General features: G+C 36.1%; 1 protein-coding gene across 9 annotated transcripts in view; it reads right to left on the bottom strand.

The window, feature by feature from the left end:
- Positions 1-19,519, bottom strand: part of LOC106057761 (nuclear hormone receptor HR96-like) — a 355,871-nt gene that overhangs the window by 76,326 nt on the left and 260,026 nt on the right. Inside the window, exons 1-2 of one of the 9 annotated variants that reach the window (XM_056013954.1) lie at positions 18,118-18,346; positions 12,438-12,840 (exon numbers count right to left, since the gene is read on the bottom strand). The exons of 6 other annotated variants lie outside the window; for them this stretch is intronic. In XM_056013954.1, coding sequence (XP_055869929.1) covers positions 12,438-12,514 — 77 coding nt within the window. In that variant the 5' untranslated portion in view covers positions 12,515-12,840; positions 18,118-18,346. Of the gene's footprint in view, positions 1-12,437; positions 13,007-17,630; positions 17,944-18,117; positions 18,347-19,519 lie in introns of those variants that run through there. 2 more of the 9 variants (XM_056013945.1, XM_056013963.1) reach the window with 2 other exon arrangements.

Raw genomic sequence — 19,519 nt, 5'->3', positions numbered from 1 at the left:
TCTAGCTTTTAACCTGGTCTAGCTTACAGCCTGGTCTAGCTTACAACCTGGTCTAGCTTACAACCTGGTCTAGCTTAAAGTCTGGTCTAGCTTACAACCTGGTCTAGCTTACAACCTGGTCTAGCTTAGAGTCTGGTCTAGCTTACAACCTGGTCTAGCTTACAACCTGGTCTAGCTTAGAGTCTGGTTTAGCTTACATCCATGTTTCTCCTCTCATCCAACAGAAAGTACTCAAGTCTAAACCCTACGACAAAACCTACTTCACATTAATCAGCGCTCAGCTTTCAGCAATATCACACTGTGAGATGTCTATCTCTGGGAAGATGGAGAGAGAAAAAAAAACAGGAGGGAGGGGGGTGAGGGCAACCTAAATAAATAACATCCATAAAGTATCGCCAAGTTCACAGAATCCAATTTACCTAATCTCAAAGTCACCCTCCTCCCCACCGCTCTCTCCCCACTTCTACCTCTGTATATACACAGTCAAGTGGAAACATCAGTTACCAATGCCAGGAGAGAAGGTCCCATAATTTTCAACTTAAAGTGTCAGTCCGCCATGTTGAAAATAACTCGTGGTTTTTATTTCCCCCCCCTCCCCTCACCACACCTACCAGACTCACGGCAAATGCTGCGGTATCCTCCTCACTCTTTCACACTTCACCTCCACATTCATCCCATCCCCCCCCCCTCAGCTTCCAGGGTTCTCTTCGTATCCGAACCAATCCGTCCTGTTATCATTAGCAAGTGTTGAAAACTAGCGTACGACAGCAGCCTAACTCATTGCGCCCTCTCCCCTCCCCCTCTTGCTCAGGTACACGACATGGAACCCGGGGTGTTTATTAAACAGTTTGTATTGAAATCGGGGTGTCGGCCTCAGACCGAGATACACGCCCGCTGAAATCACGAGGCCGGAGCTCATGGCGATGGCAGCCTGGCAACATCCGGGTCGTCAAAGGTTGAAATTTTTTTTTTCTTTAAAGAACGCTTTTTAAAAAAAATTTGGCTGTAGCCATCGGAGAGGACTATAAATTTTGGTTGACTTTAATTTGTTGATTACTTGTAACGGGGAATCCGTCTTCGTGAACACGGGATCAATGTTAACAACATATGAAGGGATCGTCGAATCTGTTGGCACGTCCAGATGATGAAATTTCGCGCCTAATTACGCCAATGAAATGCCAAATGCCAAAAAAAGTTTGTTTAAAAAAAAAAAAGAAGGCGTCAACAGCAAACATTAATTCGACTGAGCATCGTACTGCGCAGATGCAAGAGGAAGACGACGGAACGTTCCAGGCTGACCCGGCGGCGTGTCAGAAGGAATCATCGGTGCTTAAGAGGGTTATCTAAACATAGATTAGTCTCAGCATTAAGCGAACCCGGTTATTAAGTTATTGAGTCATACGAATCGCGTGATCGATTCCATGACAAGAAATAGGAAGATCTTGGCAGGAAAAGGGTGAGTATAGTCTCTAAGTCGGTATGTACTACTATGTACCCTACGATGGGTGTGGAACCCGAGATTCTTACTACTTACTATGTACCCTACGATGGGTGTGGAACCCGAGATTCTTACTACTTACTATGTACCCTACGATGGGTGTGGAACCCGAGATTCTTACTACTTACTATGTACCCTACGATGGGTGTGGAACCCGAGATTCTTACTACTTACTATGTACCCTACGATGGGTGTGGAACCCGAGATTCTTACTACTTACTATGCACAATGTATCCTTAGGGGCATTGATGACTTCCGCTATTGGAGACCACATCAAAATAATTGTATAAAGGAAATAAATTTAAATGTTCTGATCAACATGATTGATTAACACGACTAATTAACATGATTGATTTTTAGTCAATTAAGTGCCCAACATTTTTTTAGGCCTGTGGAGGGAAGTGCCTTAATCAGCCAGGAAAAACAATGACTTATCAGAGTTTAAGTCTCTTAGATACTTTCGAAATAGATTAAATGGTTAAGCGTAGGGCGTAACTATCTTTCCTTTTGATGTAACGTCTGTAATTTAAAAGCTAAGATAAGATGTACAGTTCCTAAAAACGTCTGACGGGCAGCATCGCAACCAAAAAAATCCTTTGAATTTATTGGAACAGATCCATCGGAACTTCAAGACAATCAATTGCAAGAAACAGATAGAGTTACGCGCTCTTGGCAAGATGGCTGCTCCCTGTTTACTGTAATCAGAGATGAGTTAAATTTTTCGTTTTGTTGTATTAAATCAAACCAAATTCATTAAAAAAGCTATTTAACTAATAAACTAATATCTTTAAATTATATATTTAACTTAATTCAGCATTTTTTCTACTAATTAATTCAAATTAACAATTCTTAGCTTAGGACTTTTTTGTCTCACTAATCCTTAATAATCCTTATAATTTATTAGATCTAGATCTACTAGATCTAGTCTATATTTATTATTATATCCTTAGATTTTAGATCTAGTCTGTCTAGTGTTAGACTTAGACTTTAATTAAGGCTTTAGATCTACTAATCATCTACTAATACTACTAATAATAACTAATAGTAATATTCTATGTAGTTAGTTATACACGTAAATATATTGATCTAGAATTAGATCTAGAATCTAGATCTAGTCTAGGTCCACATTTTGAATTTAATAAACCATTTGATTTGATTTAATTGTCATTGTAAACTAGCTTTCACTTTAGATTTAGACTTAACTTAGGCATTGTAAACCTTAAACTAGATTTAGACTAGACTAAACTAAAATCAAGAGCAGTCATCATGAAATTGCTCTGGCTATTTATCCTAATAATCACCAAATGCACACTAGCTGAACACAGAACTAGATCTACCTTTGTCAACACTAAACTTAAAGGAAACAACAGTCATAATCAATCATCACACTTTAGAACAATGCAACTTCAAAAATAACCTAACATACACATCTATAACATTAAAGAAGATTACCCATCACAAATGGAAGTTCTCAATCAGACACAGCAGAAATAAATACCTATCACTGTTAATATTAATGGCAGGAGATGTAGAGTCAAATCCAGGGCCTAGATCTAAAGATAGATGCAACATCTGCAAAAAAATATGCACCCTGAAACAGAAAGCCATTCAATGTGACACCTGCGATGAATGGTACCATGCTTCATGTCTCCATATGAATACACCTGTGTATTATGCCTTAGGCAACAAAGACGCATCATGGCACTGTGTACCGTGTGGGTTACCTCAGTTTACATCAGGACTGTTTGATTCCTTTGATGCGGACACTTCTAACCCATACAACATCCTAAACACCATCCCGAACCAAACTCACCAACCACTAGCCAGATCCACTCCTGTTAAACCTAAATCTACTAAAATTAATACAACAGCCTCACTAAACAAACCTACTAAAGAAGTAATACCAAAATACCTTAAAACCTTAGTTATAAATTTTCAAAGCATTAGGAACAAAACAGCAGACTTAGAAATTTTATTAGAATGTGAGAAACCAGACATAATTGCAGGAACAGAAACTTGGCTGCATCCTGAAATTTATAATGCAGAAATTTTCAATAGTAATTATGAAATTTTTAGAAAAGATAGGGCTGATAATCATGGAGGAGTTCTTTTAGCAATAAAAAACACTCTTATAGCAGAAGAAATTACCTTACCTAACTCAAAAAATGTAGAATCAACATTTTGTAAAATTAATACCACCTCAACATCCCTAATAATAGGCAGCATTTACAGACCACCAAATTCTAGTTTAGAATACATGCAGGAACTATGTAATCAGATTACTACACTTAAAGAGACAAATAAAAATGCAGTTTTTTGGATTATGGGTGATTTCAACCTACCTGATATAAATTGGAAAACACTAACCATAGATAAACACCAAAACCTTAAGGATATAAATGAGCTTTTCATAGAAACTTTACACAACCCAAGTTTAGATCAAATCACTAAAAAGCCAACTAGATTAAACAACACATTAGATCTCTTCTTAACCAACAGACCTGGATTAGTAGTTGATTATGAAATTATCCCTGGTCTATCAGACCATGAGATCATAAAAATACACAGTCAGATAAAAGCAGTAGCCAATACAAAACCCAAAAGAAAAATCTTACTCTGGAATAAATGTAACCTAACACAACTACACCAAGCTGCACTAAACTTTCAACAAACATTCTTATTAGAAAAAGACATTAACCAACAAGTCGATGACCTCTGGAATTTCATTAAAAACCATCTTAAAAGCATAATAGAAAATCATATACCAACTAAATACACATCAAACAAAATAAATAAATGCTGGTTTAATAATAGACTAAAGAAGCTTTGTAAACAGAAGGAAAACCTCTATAGAAAATTTAAAGAAACTAATGCAGAAAGAGTTTACAAAAAGTATATAAAAATTAAACACTTAACCCAAAAAGTAAGCAGACAGCTGCAGAGTGAATACATAAACAATGTAATATCTAAAGATAACAACAAAAACCTATGGTCATACATTAAGTCTAAGAAAATGGAAACAACAGGCGTAGCGCCATTAAAAGATGAACATAACATAATACATAATGATAATGAAACTAAAGCAAACATTCTAAACAAATACTTTGCATCAGCATTCTCAGCCCCAGGAGACAAAGACACATTACTGAATTTGAACCAAGTAGACAACATAGAAGATATAGTAGTACAAGAAAATGGAATTCAAAAACTATTAGCCAACACCAAACCAAATAAAGCTTCTGGACCTGATGGTATTCCAGCTAGATTACTCAAAGAACTAAGTAATGAGCTAGCCCCAGTGTTCAAAATACTCTTTCAGGCTTCACTTAACCAGGGCAGAGTACCAAAGGACTGGAAAGAAGCTAATGTCACCCCCCTATTTAAAAAAGGAGAAAAATCTGACCCAGGGAACTACAGACCAGTATCACTTACCAGCATCACATGTAAAATCCTAGAACACATAATATGTAGCAACATCATAAACCACTTAGACAAACATAATGTCCTCACACCATACCAACATGGCTTTAGGAAATATAGATCATGTGAAACACAACTAATAGGACTAATTGATGATTTTTCAAAAGGTTTAGATAATAGTGAACAAATAGATGCTATCTTACTAGATTTTTCTAAGGCTTTTGACAAAGTTCACCACCATAGTTTGCTTAAAAAATTAAAATATTTCGGCATTAATGGTCCACTGCATCAGTGGATTAAAGACTTTCTGATAGGGAGAGAACAAACTGTAATAATAAATGGCTCTAAATCAACACCGATAACAGTAAACTCAGGTGTACCTCAAGGTACAGTCTTGGGTCCACTACTATTTTTAATTTACATAAATGATTTACCAAATTGCATTAGTTCAGGAACAAAAGTCAGATTATTTGCAGACGATTGCATAATATATAGAACAATAAAAACAACACAAGACACAGATATTTTACAAAGAGAATTAGATGAATTACAGAAATGGGAATCAAATTGGAGCATGTCTTTCCACCCAGAAAAATGTCAGTTGTTAAGAGTAACAAAAAAACTAAAACAAATTAATTCCACTTATCTTATTCATGGCAAACCAGTATCACAGACTAAAAACGCAAAATACCTAGGTGTTATAATAAATGAAAAACTATCATGGAATCCACATATTGATGAAACTACAAAAAAATCAAACAAAGCATTAGGATTTATTAAAAGAAATTTCTATAAATCAAATAAGAACATAAAACTAAAATGTTACTTAACCTTGGTTAGGCCAATAATAGAATATGCATCCTCCGTTTGGGACCCCTCAACTCAAGAAAACATTAAGAAATTGGAACAGACACAAAATAGAGCAGTGAGATTCATAACAAACGAATATTCACATTTGACTAGAGTAACACCTTTAGTAAAATCACTAAATTTAGAAAGCCTTCAGGACAGAAGGCTCAAAAGTAAAGTAGCAATCATACATAAAACACTGAACCATAATCTTCAAATACAAAAACAAAATTTAATAAAATACTCTGAAAGACACAAAGATAAAGGCACATTCCTCGTCCCATATGCTAGGACAAATTTGTACAAATACTCCTTCTTCCCTAGTGCTATTAGAGCATGGAATGGGTTGCCTGAGCTAGCCAGGAAAACCAGTGACTTGGCAGAATTTAAGTCATTGGTTAATATGCATGACTAAATGCATGACGCGTAGGACGTAATCATCTTCTTTTTTGAAGTAACGTCTGTATTATATAAGATAAGATAAGATAACAGTCAAGGAACGACAAGATACACGTCTGCTATAACAAGATAAATGTCAGTTAAAACAAGATACAGGTCAGCAATAACAAGATACAGGTCAGCAAAAACAAGATACCGGCTAACACTGATAAGATAAGATTGAGACCAGCAATGGCAAGATACACGCTAGCGATGATAAGTTGCAGGTCAGCAATGACAAGATACAGACCACAAATGATAAAATACTGGTCAAGAACGACAAGATACAGGTCACAAAAAAAAGATACAGGTCAGGATACAGTCTAGTAATAAAAAGATACATGTCAGGAATGACAAGGTACAGACCAACAATGACAAGATACAGGCAAATAATAACAAGATACAAGTCAGTAATAACAAGATACAAGTCAGTAATAACAAGATACAAGTCAGTAATAACAAGATACAGGCCAGCAATGATAAGATACAGACAAAGAACAGCAACATACAAGTCTGCAATAACAACAATAACAAGATACAGGCTAGCAATGATAAGATACAGACCAGCAATGACAAGATACAGGCCAGCAATGATAAATACAAGGCTACAAAAAAATTGATTATTATGACAGAAAATTATTATTAATTGTTTAATGACGAATATAATTTACAAAGCACTAGAAAACAAACCTATAAATAGAAAGACTTCTGATAGGGAATGAACTTTAACCTCAAGCAACAGTTTCTTCAGGATGAGCTCTAGAAATGTCTGCTGCTGTTTTCACTTTCTCCTCGTTTCCCCAACTCCCAAACAAAGAAAAGACGTTTAGGGAATGCAGACGAGAGATATCTGGACAGACAAAGAAGGAGACACCTATCGAGACAGACGGGCGGGTTAGTAAACGGAGATATAGACCCAAAAAAAAAAAGAAAATAGAAAAGAAAAGTTTGAGCTTGGCGAAAGATAATAGAAGAAATAGAGGCGGGGGGATAAAGTGCACACAAATCTAATGGAAACTGTTTAATTGTGAAAGTCATAAATCTTTTGAAATGTAAGCTTTGAAAAATGTCTTCGAGAATTATAAATGAAACAAATCTTTTCTGTCCGTGGAACGTGTTGCTGGATGAGGTGAGTTCAAGTCTTATTGGTGATACATCGTACAAGTTATAGAATTAAAAGATTCCATTACAGAAGAATTCCATTTGTCGCACTGCATCATGTGTTAGATTGTACTAGCAGGAATAAAAACATCTCTCAAGGTAGGATGTCTACTGGTTCAAGAAATAACACCTTTCTCTATCAATAAATAGACTACACACACACACACTAGTAAAAGGTAGAGTTCCACTTTCAGACCTTGCGATCTATAGGGCAGATGATGTAAAGGTCATCTGTTTCTGTGGCCAGCAGTTAACGAGGGTACCATGTGGCCAGCACAACGACCAACTGCCTTTACTTTTCCCCAACCAATGCCAGGTACCCATTACAGCTGGGGGGGGGGGACTCCATGAAATTAAAAACCCCAGTTTTCACCACGATTCAAACCATGGTCCCCCGGTTCTGAAGCCAAGCGCTTTACCTCTCAACCACAAGCCTCTTACACACACACACTAACACACACACACACACACTAAAACACACACTGCAAAACAAGATGCACTTTCGAGTGTAGTTGGTACTATCCTAGACAATAAACTAAATTTTACTGCAAATACTGATTATATCAGCAAAAAAGGGCAGCAAAGATTACGACTACTAAGAAAACTGTCCTCGTTTAATGTTAGCGAAAAGACCTTGGCTATGTTTTATCACGCTCACATCTGCAATATTTTAAGTTTCAATATCACTGCCTGGTATGGCAATCTGAGCATTAAAAATAAAAATAAACTTAATAGAATCCTAAATGCTGCTGGCAAAATCATTGGCAAAAAACAAACCCCATTTGGGCAGTTGTTTGAGACAAACATCTATAAAAAAGCTAACAAGATTCTCGAAATAAAGAATCACCCTTTGTGTCAGGATTTTGTGATTTTACCATCACAAAAGAGATACAAGACACCGATAGCAAAGACAAACAGACACAAACACTCTTTTGTTCCCCTGGCAATCAAATCATTAAATAAGAACAATCTGGTATAAACTTTGTCACATGTAAATTATGAGTGAGTCTGGTGTGAATGTACACTTTGGTTTCTTATAGTTATAATGTTTTTTGTTTGGTGTAATGCACAAATTGTAAGACAAATTTCCTTACGGATAATAAAGGTTATTATTATTATTATTATTATTATTAATGCTTCCGAATTCAAATCGCCATTAAAACCTGAATGTGACTGAACTAGCTCCAAATAACGTCTATTACTGAAGATACAGTCAGATAGCAACACAGAATATGTCAACTGGAGCTTCTTGCTTTAACAGAATAACGACATTAACTGTAGACTGTAAGACGTGCTTCTTGTTTAGGGTATTGTCCACACAATCATTTAGAGTTTTGTCTCTCAAAGTAATGTAACATTTTCAGGGTGGGAGGTGACTTGAATTTCTTAAAGTTTAGATGAAAATAAAAAGTTACTGGTATGAAAAAATTGTTTTGTTATAACAAGAAATATATAAAAAAAAACAACATAACTTTACAATATTTTAACATAACATCACACTATTTTAACATAACATCACACTATTTTAACATAACATCACACTATTTTAACTTAACATCACACTATTTTAACATAACATCACACTATTTTAACATAACATCACACTATTTTAACTTAACATCACAATATTTTAACATAACATCACAATATTTTAACATAACATCACACTATTTTAACATAACATCACACTATTTTAACTTAACATCACACTATTTTAACATAACATCACACTATTTTAACATAACATCACACTATTTTAACTTAACATCACAATATTTTAACATAACATCACAATATTTTAACATAACATCACAATATTTTTAACATAACATCACAATATTTTAACATAACATCACAATATTTTTAACATAACATCACAATATTTTTATCATAACATCACAATATTTTAACATAACATCACAATATTTTTAACATAGCATCACAATATTGTAACATAACATCACACTATTTTTAACATAACATCACAATATTGTAACATAACATGAGAACATCTAATCAATTTAGCGATAGAAAAAGTGTAAAAAGCAAAGTGAACTCTACGAGTCTAAGCGAACTTTTACCTGGTAACTTAAAGATGCACTCGTTTTAATGTTCATTACTCGACCAATCGTTCATTGTTTAAATGTGATATTAGTGAAGAAATAGAAATTAAATTTCTATTTATGATAAAAACGCTCGTGTTAAAAGTCACGCTTCTGTATAAAAAAAAGATTAATCTTATCTTTCAAAACAGCGCTATAAGGAATAAGAAAAAAGGTGTGCTAACATTTCAAAAGTCAATTCCCTGTGTAAGAAATATAAGTATATTAACCTTGAGAGAATTTATTTTTTAAATAGTGTAAGAATTAGACATCCAGGTCTATGAGATATTTTTAAAAAGTCAATACTGACCGATCAAGTTTATAAATATATTTAGATTGATGTAAAATAATTAAATATATAGTAAAATAGTATCCATTATTTAAAAACAACAACAACAACAACAAAAGTTTATCTATCTAAAAGAACCACAAAATCACTACCATATATCTAAATACTGTAGGAATAAGCTCCTTTTTCTATAAAACAAAATTAATTAATTCCAACTAAGTGATTAACTAATTTTTTGTTTTATTAAATTCATGTTTCGTAATCGTCTTTGAAATTATTCTACAAAATTTCTACTTGATCCAAGAATGAGAAATGGGAGGGGAAAAAAGCGTGTAGTAAATGGAAAAAGTGGAATAACTCCACATATACAGCCACACCTCTCAATAAGTAGCATTCACTTCCCTTTTTCTATACGAAAAGAAAGTATTACCAATGATTATTTAACTGATTGGTCTTTTTTTTTTTTTTATTGCTCCAATTTTTTTTTTTTTAGATGCTACAAAGAATGGTGAGAACTTTCAACTTGAATAGGGTGTGGGGGAAATAGGGTGTGGGGGAAATAGGGTGTGGGGGAAATAGGGTGTGGGGGAAATAGGGTGTGGGGGAAATAGCGTGTACGAAGATTGTACCAGACAGAACGTGTTGATGTCAAACTTTGTGAATATAAAAAGCTCGAGCAGCATAATACCTTCAAAATCTCATTCAGGTCTCTAGCATTTTAAGTACTAATTTGAAGTGTATCTTGTATAAAGTAACAGTCACATAACAAGCAAAGAATAGTGTCTTTTAAATCTTGTATAAAGTAACAGTCACATAACAAGCAAAGAATAGTGTCTTTTAAATCTTGTATAAAGTAACAGTCACATAACAAGCAAAGAATAGTGTCTTTTAAATCTTGTATAAAGTAGCAGTCACATAACAAGCAAAGAATAGTGTCTTTTAAATCTTGTATAAAGTAACAGTCACATAACAAGCATACAATAGTGTCTTTTAAATCTTGTATAAAGTAACAGTCACATAACAAGCATAGAATAGTGTCTTTTAAATCTTGTATAAAGTAACAGTCACATAACAAGCATAGAATAGTGTCTTTTAAATCTTGTATAAAGTAACAGTCACATAACAAGCATAGAATAGTGTCTTTTAAATCTTGTATAAAGTAACAGTCACATAACAAGCAAAGAATAGTGTGACTCTATTGTTCTATAAAACATTAGGTAGACCAACAATAGTAGACCACGACAAAGTCGTTCACAAATTATATCCCCTAATGAGACCGGTCCCTTTATGGAAGCCAGCATAACATATGTACATGTCATCTTCGTACAGATAAGAGACAATGTTAGACAAGCAGTCAATGTCAGTAAACATGTACACTCTACAAACGTCACTAGTGACAGACTGTCTCGCTTATATAACATGTAAACAAAGGATCAAAATCATTCTGTGTAACCCACGCGCATGCGCCCACTAATACAAATACTCTCCTTTCAAGACGTCAATATTGACTATGGGAGGAATCAAAGATCGAAGTATTGGCAGCTATTATACCGCCATCTATTGACAATAACTTCTAGTCTGTATGCACAAGTAAGAAACGACAATCTATCCATTGACTTCTGGGATATGTCGAGGATCAAACTTTAACGTGTATTCTAAATAAATAAATGAAACATGCGAAGAAAAACAAAAAGATGATGTCTGGCTATTGGGTCTTGGACTGAAGAGAATAGAATTGTCAGGCTTAAGACAACATTCAAAGATTCAATCAATAAATGTATAAAATATATAGAGGTTATATAGTGGTCTGTTTATTTAATAGGATGTAGTTTCTTTATATTAATAAGCAGGTCGAAATTATTTAGCTGCATTCTAGATCGACAATAATTGATTTCTATTTAGCTTAGACCTGGTCCTGTTGGATTTGCTCTTATGATTTTCTTTAGGAAAGAAATTATTTTTTTTTTAAATATGAATTTAATTCAACTAGTACAAAAATGTAAGAAAGATTAGACTCAGACACACACTCAGACACACAGACAATTATTTCTTCGTAGTTTCATTTTAAAAGTCACAGAGTTTTTTGTTTTTTAATTCTCCCCCCCCCCTTTTCCCTTGGTAAATGGCAGCATCGTGCAGGGTTCTAATTCCAATGGAGCTACTCATGACTTTTATATTTTTATTTTAGGAAGGCAATATAGTTCTGTGTGGCTTAATTATTCAACGATATGTATCAGATGGAATATAAACAGAATTCAAGTTACACTTATCGTTTGGTAAAAATGTTTGGTTCACACAGGACTAACACAATTAATGTACCAAAAAATTTTTGGAAAGTTTTGATTTTCAATAAAAATATGAATTATACCACCATCTATTGATACATGTCCTCTAGCACAGTGTTTCTCAAAGTGGGGTACGCGTACCCCCAGGGGTACGGGAAGAGTTTGAAGGGGGGTACGTGTTGCACCTCATTAACTCACAGTACTATAAAAGGGGTACACATAGGTCGAAAATTTGGGAAACACTGCTCTAGCATATTAATGATTATTGGAATAATTGTTACCAACACTATTATTATTATTATAATTATTAATGTAGCATTTTTTTTAATTTATAAAAATATCGACAACTAATTTTTTATTTTATAAAAGCAAGTTTTTAGAATCAAATGTCTTACCTGGGCATCCGAGGGAAAGGAATGGGCGGAAACTGGCCGTACTGATAGGCGTGAAGTATACTCCACATTGCGGACATGGTGGTGCCGCCTTTTTAAGTCATAGAAGTGAACCACAAGAAATGTGACTCGCAGTGATCATCTCCCTTGGTGTTTCAGAAATGTCTGCGGAATTCAATTCAGAGGCGTATCCACTATTCCTTCCAACACTGTACGAACACAGACCCATGAATGACAGTAAAACGATCTACCTATGTCACGTATTCTAGTCTAGAAATGGGGCGCTAGAACAAAGCTATGTTGAAGTGTGTTAGAGATTTGACGAGATCAAAACCCTGTTGGTCAGATGCGAGTTTTGAATGATGGATGTAGGTTCTCTTAAGTCATATTCTGGAGGTCACTATACCTACACAAAGTAGAAACCACTGCTCCATGATTGCCGGACCGTGACAGCGGACACAAATACTTTTAACAGGGAATAAAAAAAAAAGAGACGACCACTCGGCTACTTCCCAGTACAGACCAGACTAAAGACTCTTTTCTGACTTCTTGTTCGTCTCAGACTAGTCAATCTATTGGAGAGAGAAAGAGGGAGGGGGGAGGTGGAGTGAAGGAACACATTTGTGTGAATAAAGGCTGAGCAAAAAAATGAATTTTTAGAATGAAATTTAGTGTGTTTGTGTATGAATGTGAGAGGGTGTGTTCGTGCATGTGAGTTGTGTGAGATTGTGTGGAATGAGGGAGTGTGAAAAGAGTGAATGCGTGGTGTGTAAATTTGAGGTGTCTAAGAATGCGTGGTGTGTAGGAGAATATGAAAAGTGTGTGTGAATGTGAGGTGTGTGGGAATGTGAGATTTGAGAATGTGAGGTGTAGAAATGTGAGGTGTGTAACGTGAACCTTAAATGGCGTATTAAAAAAACATATGACAAGATTGGCGGGTAGAGTGTTCAAAGCTCTCGACTTCCGAACCGACCAGTCTCGTGTTTTAAGTCCTGGTGAAGATGTGGATATTTATCCGCGATTTCGGGACCTCACTAAATCCAGCATGCTCTACTAACAGGAACGTAATAGCGGTAACTCGCTGTGCAAGTTAGTCCACACCTTAGATAACCCTTGGTCACATACAATAACGACTTTCAGATCGTCTGATTCGCAAAGGGCCTGGTTCAATGATTACATTATATAAAAAGCAAACTCTGTGAACATAAATAAATCACACAAATATATAAAATGATAACTCGGTGTTCCCGTAGCTAATTGTTCCACACGAGTAGCAAATGTGGTCTAAGTGGATACATGCTTTCACCGCTAACAGCCAACAGTAAATCAATGTCGAGGCGTTGGTGGAGAGGGTAAGACAGGGAGGGGGAACAAAACTCAACATTACAACATAGCTCAGAGATTAACAACAAAATAATAAAATAAAAATTTCGCTTTTTTTTTTCCCCGGTCTATTTCTTTCGTCCTCCCCCACTTTGGGACTAGCTACACACACACACACGCACACATAAATAACAACTTGCAACCATCGAAGAGATCTTAAAGACTCTCTCCTCCCCTCCCGGAGCGAAAAGAAAGCCAGCCATTTGCATTCAACAAAAGATAAAGTCGTCAAGTACTTTGAAAAAAAAATGCAATGCATTATGGGACCGCGTGAAAGAGTTTTTTTTAAACGCATTGCTAAATAACGCGTTTCTGTGTAGTGCCCCATATAAATGTACACGGCTCCAGGGCGAGTTGACGCATGTGTGCTGGTTATGTATATACGTGTGAGTGTGTGTGTGGTCTATAGTGTGTTAACGGCTTTAAAAAAGGGAGGGAGGGGGGAAGAGGTGTGAAAAGGGATTATCAAGTTATTTCACGGTCCAGTGACTCTCAAAGAATGAACCCCGTGATGATTATCAAAGTATTAATGACAGAAACTTATCACCAGAAACAGGACCGCAAAATATTAATTTGACATATTATGGCAATAAACAAGCAAATTCTTCCTTAGTTTATTTTTAAATGAACAACACATGTATTGGAGAGACATCGTTATTATTATTATTATTATTAGTTATTATTATTAAGAAACATGTTTTGGCGTTGGGAGAATTGACTTTTGATAAAAGAGAAGACAAAAATTCCTTGTCATCCCCTTAAAAGTGACCACTGAGACATTGCATTATTATTTTATTATTCTTTATTGTTATTTTTGTTAGCTTGTGAAACTAAATGTGATTTTTTTCCCCCCAACAGTGGCCTGGGTAACAGTTAATGGCCCAGATTTCACGCACGCCTGCTCATGGGACGCTCTGACACTGGAGCAAGTTAGGGGGGTCGAGAGTCTGCGCAGACTCGCTCATTAGGCGATGACGACGATTAGTGGATCCCTACTAATTATCAGATTAGTTCCGCTTGAGTGACTCAACACTGACGCGTGCAGTGGAGTCACGGAGAACGAAGAACAGTGCATGCTGGGAGAAAAAATAAAGCGTTAAGTCTATGCACAGACTTGAAATCCTGAATCTTTTTACAAATTGAACAGAGTATAAACTTTGCTGGTTTCAAAGGTTTACAATGTGTCATTTAGAAATGAAAAAAAGTATTACGGCCTGGACTCAAACCGCCTGAAGGACGGCAGGGCAATCGTCATAATAGTCCGAAAGTGCATGCTAAAGGACCCAGGCAGTCAGGCTCTTGAATATTTTGAGACTTAATGTGTCAAGTTTACTGGATGATTTGATCAACACAAAGCATATTAGTGAGTTCAACAAAATAACTAGACAGAAACCTCAGACTAAAACTTATAGGAACAAGCCTAAGACTGAAAAGCATTCTGCGTGGTTCGGAGTGGGAGGGGAGGGGCGGAAACTTTACATAAGCCGAGGAGAGACACAAAAAGTAGTTCACATGGTAACGAAACACAAACAACTATCAATGAGACGTTGGAATCGAGAAGAAAACATTTAGTCACTTTTGTTTTTTACATTTACAGAATGTTTAAAAAAAAAAAGATAAATCTCTTTCTTTCTTAAACGTTTCGTGGTTAAAAAACAACAAAAAAAAACATTTTAATTTAAATCGATTTTTAGGTTCAATCTTTGCAAACGATTTTTTCACTGATAGAATGATGCTACTGGGGCTCAAATAATAAATGACACTAGGGGGGCAAGGTGAAAGAGTTATTTCCTTCACGAGATGAATCTTGATTTTACTTGAACTTGTGTTGTTTGATAATTGATATCCTCTCTCTCTCTCTCTCTCTCTCTCTCTCTCCATAGGCATGTATATATAATTATGTGTGTGTAAGAGTATGGCTTTTTCTAATACTTAAAATACGAAATACTAAACTTTAATCAAAGTGAAAAAAGCAATGCTTAATTCAGAGAGAAAGAGAGAGAACTGTATCTGGAGAGATTCAGAGAGTGATGGAGAGAGACTGGAAGGGCCTGGCAAACAGATTATCTCACCAAAAGTCAGAAAACACGAGACAGTTCAAACAGATTTGGAAACAGATTCTCTCCCCCTGCCAGGTCATTGATGAGCGCAGCATTCAATCAAAGCAATATTTTCACAACCGTACAGATAATACAATGTGTCTCTGACATACAGGCTGATAACAAGTGGGGAGGGGGCAGGCCCTGTGGGGAAAACAGAGGAAGGAGAAGGGAGGATATTAAATATTTCTCTGTAAAACTTAGCAGATGTTTATAGATATATTGGCAAACATAAAATAAATTGCTGGATGTCAAACAATTAGCAAATGAATGTATTTTTTATCACTTAGATATAAGAGAGTTTTATCTCTCTGTAAATAGAAAAAACATTTTAAGCATTTTATAAACAGGAAATTTACACCGATGTTTTTATTAAATGACCTGACCTAACCGATGTTTTTTTAAAATGACCTGACCTAACCGATGTTTTTTTAAAATGACCTGACCTAACCGATGTTTTTTTAAAATGACCTGACCTAACCGATGTTTTTTTAAAATGACCTGACCTAACCGATGTTTTTATTACTAACCTCAAACTTAACGAAACATAAAACAGAACCAATCTATTTCTGTAAATACATCCCACCTAAAAGTCACGTTATTTATATTTATATATAATAAATATATATATTTTATATATAATGTTTTTATACATTAGATGGACTAACCGATGATTTTATATATAAAAAGACAGACAGACCTATGTTGTTGTTTTTTTTATTTAAAAAGAGAGACAGACAGAATGTATATTGTATAAAAGACAAAAAACATTTCAGTATTCAGAGTTACGTTAAGATCATCACCTGTACTAGGTCCGCTAGAAATGTTTTTAGAATTAAAGTTATCGCGTGGTATCGTAATTAACACAAAATAAATTATTTTATGGCACAGCCTGTACAAGCAGATTTACCAGACAATTGTTTGAAACGAGCTAAAGATGTTGCTAGATCTAGTACTTTCGAGTTGTTTGCAACAAATCTATTTTTATACTTTGTTTGACGGAGGAGAAACCAACATTTAAAGAAGAAATCACGGTTTGCCGGCGTCAAACCTTCAAACAGACTGTTACACTACACCGCGACACCTCCTAAGTATTATCTCAATGATAAAGTAGGAAGCTACTGTTTCTGTTTAATTAACTAATTGAACACAATAGAAGGTTTTACAATTGAGTAATACGGACAGAAATATCAAAGTATTCACTTTATAAAGAGATGCAACTCTGGTATGACGTGTTCTCAGACAATGTGAACAAACAAAAGTCTTACAAGACAACCAAGAGAAAGACAGACTTTCTTATTTTCTCTACCAATGAGTACTGTGACACAGTTGTTTAGACAGACGCACACAAGACACGGCGGACCTGTCAAAAGGTCAAATACTTCTATAGCAAATCAGAAAGAAAAGCTCCTCTAACACACATCACACACGTACGCACAAACATACCTTTTTCCAGATATCGGACACACATTGCACAAACATACAGAGGAAAAATAATTGACGTGAATAGGGAGAACAGGAATGTTGTTTTTTTTTAAACTTACACGATGGTGTCAGAAGTAAGTAATAGGTTATGTCTTTTTGATGTTCACAATAAGCGGTTTGAGATGGTAAACAAATGAATGCGTTTTGTGATGAGTTGTTTTGAAAAAACAAACAAAGACACAGAAATACTTATCAGACAACTCTACATAAATTTAAGAAAATATATTACACCCCGTGTTATCAAACATGTACACAGAAGAAGAGTTGCTTTGAATATCCCGATCTCCTGCTTCTTGCCTTGCAGAAATAATACATTCCAGGAATTATAGAATAGAACAAAAAAATAACATTTTTAAAAAACTGTCCGAAAAATCCACAGTTCCAGAAAATCACGTGCAATAGATACAGGCGCAAATCCAGACTGTATGTTCCTATCACACACACACACACAACACGTGCGCCCCCCTTCACCTATCACGGCATCTCGCCCAGGAAATATCAACACCGCCTTCTGAAATCGTGCTCCATCCCCCCCCCCCTTTCTTAAAGCCTTGTGAAGAAGTAGCCGACACTACGTCAAGTAACAACAGCCGAGACTGAAGAGGATGAAGTAAGAGAGAAAGAGAGAAAGTAAAGAAATGAAATAGAAACTGAAGAGTGGAGAAATATGAGAAAGAAAGAAAGAGGAAGAAAAAAAAACAGGCGAAGCCAGTTACCCCGGTACAGCGGTAGTGTATTAGTTGCAGTGGTAGAGACTTGAGCGAAACCAGTTACCCCGGTACAGCGGTAGTGTATTAGTTGCAGTGGTAGAGACTTGAGCGAAACCAGTTACCCCGGTACAGCGGTAGTGTATTAGTTGCAGTGGTAGAGACTTGAGCGAAGCCAGTACACACACGACCGAACGGAGACAGAGCGATAGAGCCCCCCTCCTCGATTCCCACCAAGTCGTCCAGGCAGCAGGCAGAGCGAAGGGGGGGGGGCAATGTTAGCCCGGGTCGCCTGGCTGCCACCGCCGGCTCCCTCACATTTATGCGCGAGAGCCAAGGGGCAGCAACCCCGTGAAATCGTGCGCGTGAAATCATAGGAAATAAAAAAAAATGAAAATAAAAGGCCATTCTGACTAGTGGCCCAGGCCACTTTTAGCAGTGGCCCCGCGTACTCATGGCGCCACGCATGACAAGCTTCAATGTAGGATTTTTTAAATTCTACGCCTGAAAAGAAAGGCAAGCGAGGAAAAAGAGATATGGGGAGGGGGGGGGGCTGGAGAAATGTCACCAACAACTGGACTTCAAGACTGTAGTTGAGAATTGGATTCGTTAAGTTTACCTTGATGTTAAATGACCAGTACTCTACGTACATAGTGACCAGGACACAAGCTGACATAATTCTTTTAGAAATCAGATTGACACGGATACAGCGGATGCACAGCGTGCGTGTGCGCGTGTGTGTTGATATAGGCTCGTCTGCGTGTATTAGTGTTAATGTATGTGTATTTGTTAGCCTTTAATGTGTTAATGCGTGTTTGTTGGTGTGTGCGTGATGGTCTTGAATTGTGTGCGTTTTTGTTGTTGCTTGTTATGTTTGTAGGTGCTGTTGAGTGTTTGTGTGTTGGTACGCGAGTGTGTTTGTTGTGTGTGTGAATGTTCTCAGAGAAAGAATAGCGAATCAATGAAAAAAAAAAAAAGCGGTGTGTGAAATTAAAGATTAGGAAAAACAGAGTTATGAAAAAGAAACGAAGGGAGACAGAGTCAAACCTAGAAAGTGGGGGACACAGAACAACAGAAGGGGAAGAAAACGTTCACATGTAGAAAACTGCGACCTCTATTCTGGAGACCTCCTAAACCAATCTAAATATAGACATGGTTGCATTCATAATTCAAACCTTTGTTCTCACCCCACTCTTTCTCCCACCCCTTGAACTAGTGTGTTCGTCATATATATAATGTGCATTAACAAACAATAATCTCATTTTAAGCAAACTGTCCACATATTTCAAGAGTTGATTTGATGTCACTAGGCATCATTCCATTCTCATTCAATTACTTCTGCAGAACTACAATGTGTATCTGTAACGTTGTCGCTGACTGGAACCGATTCTAACTTTTCTGTATGATGCCA

The sequence above is a fragment of the Biomphalaria glabrata genome, chromosome 1, assembly GCF_947242115.1.
Source record: "Biomphalaria glabrata chromosome 1, xgBioGlab47.1, whole genome shotgun sequence".
Classification (NCBI taxonomy): Eukaryota; Metazoa; Mollusca; class Gastropoda; family Planorbidae; genus Biomphalaria; species Biomphalaria glabrata.
Note: the sequence above shows the minus strand (reverse complement) of the source record. Positions and strands in the feature narration are given on the sequence as shown.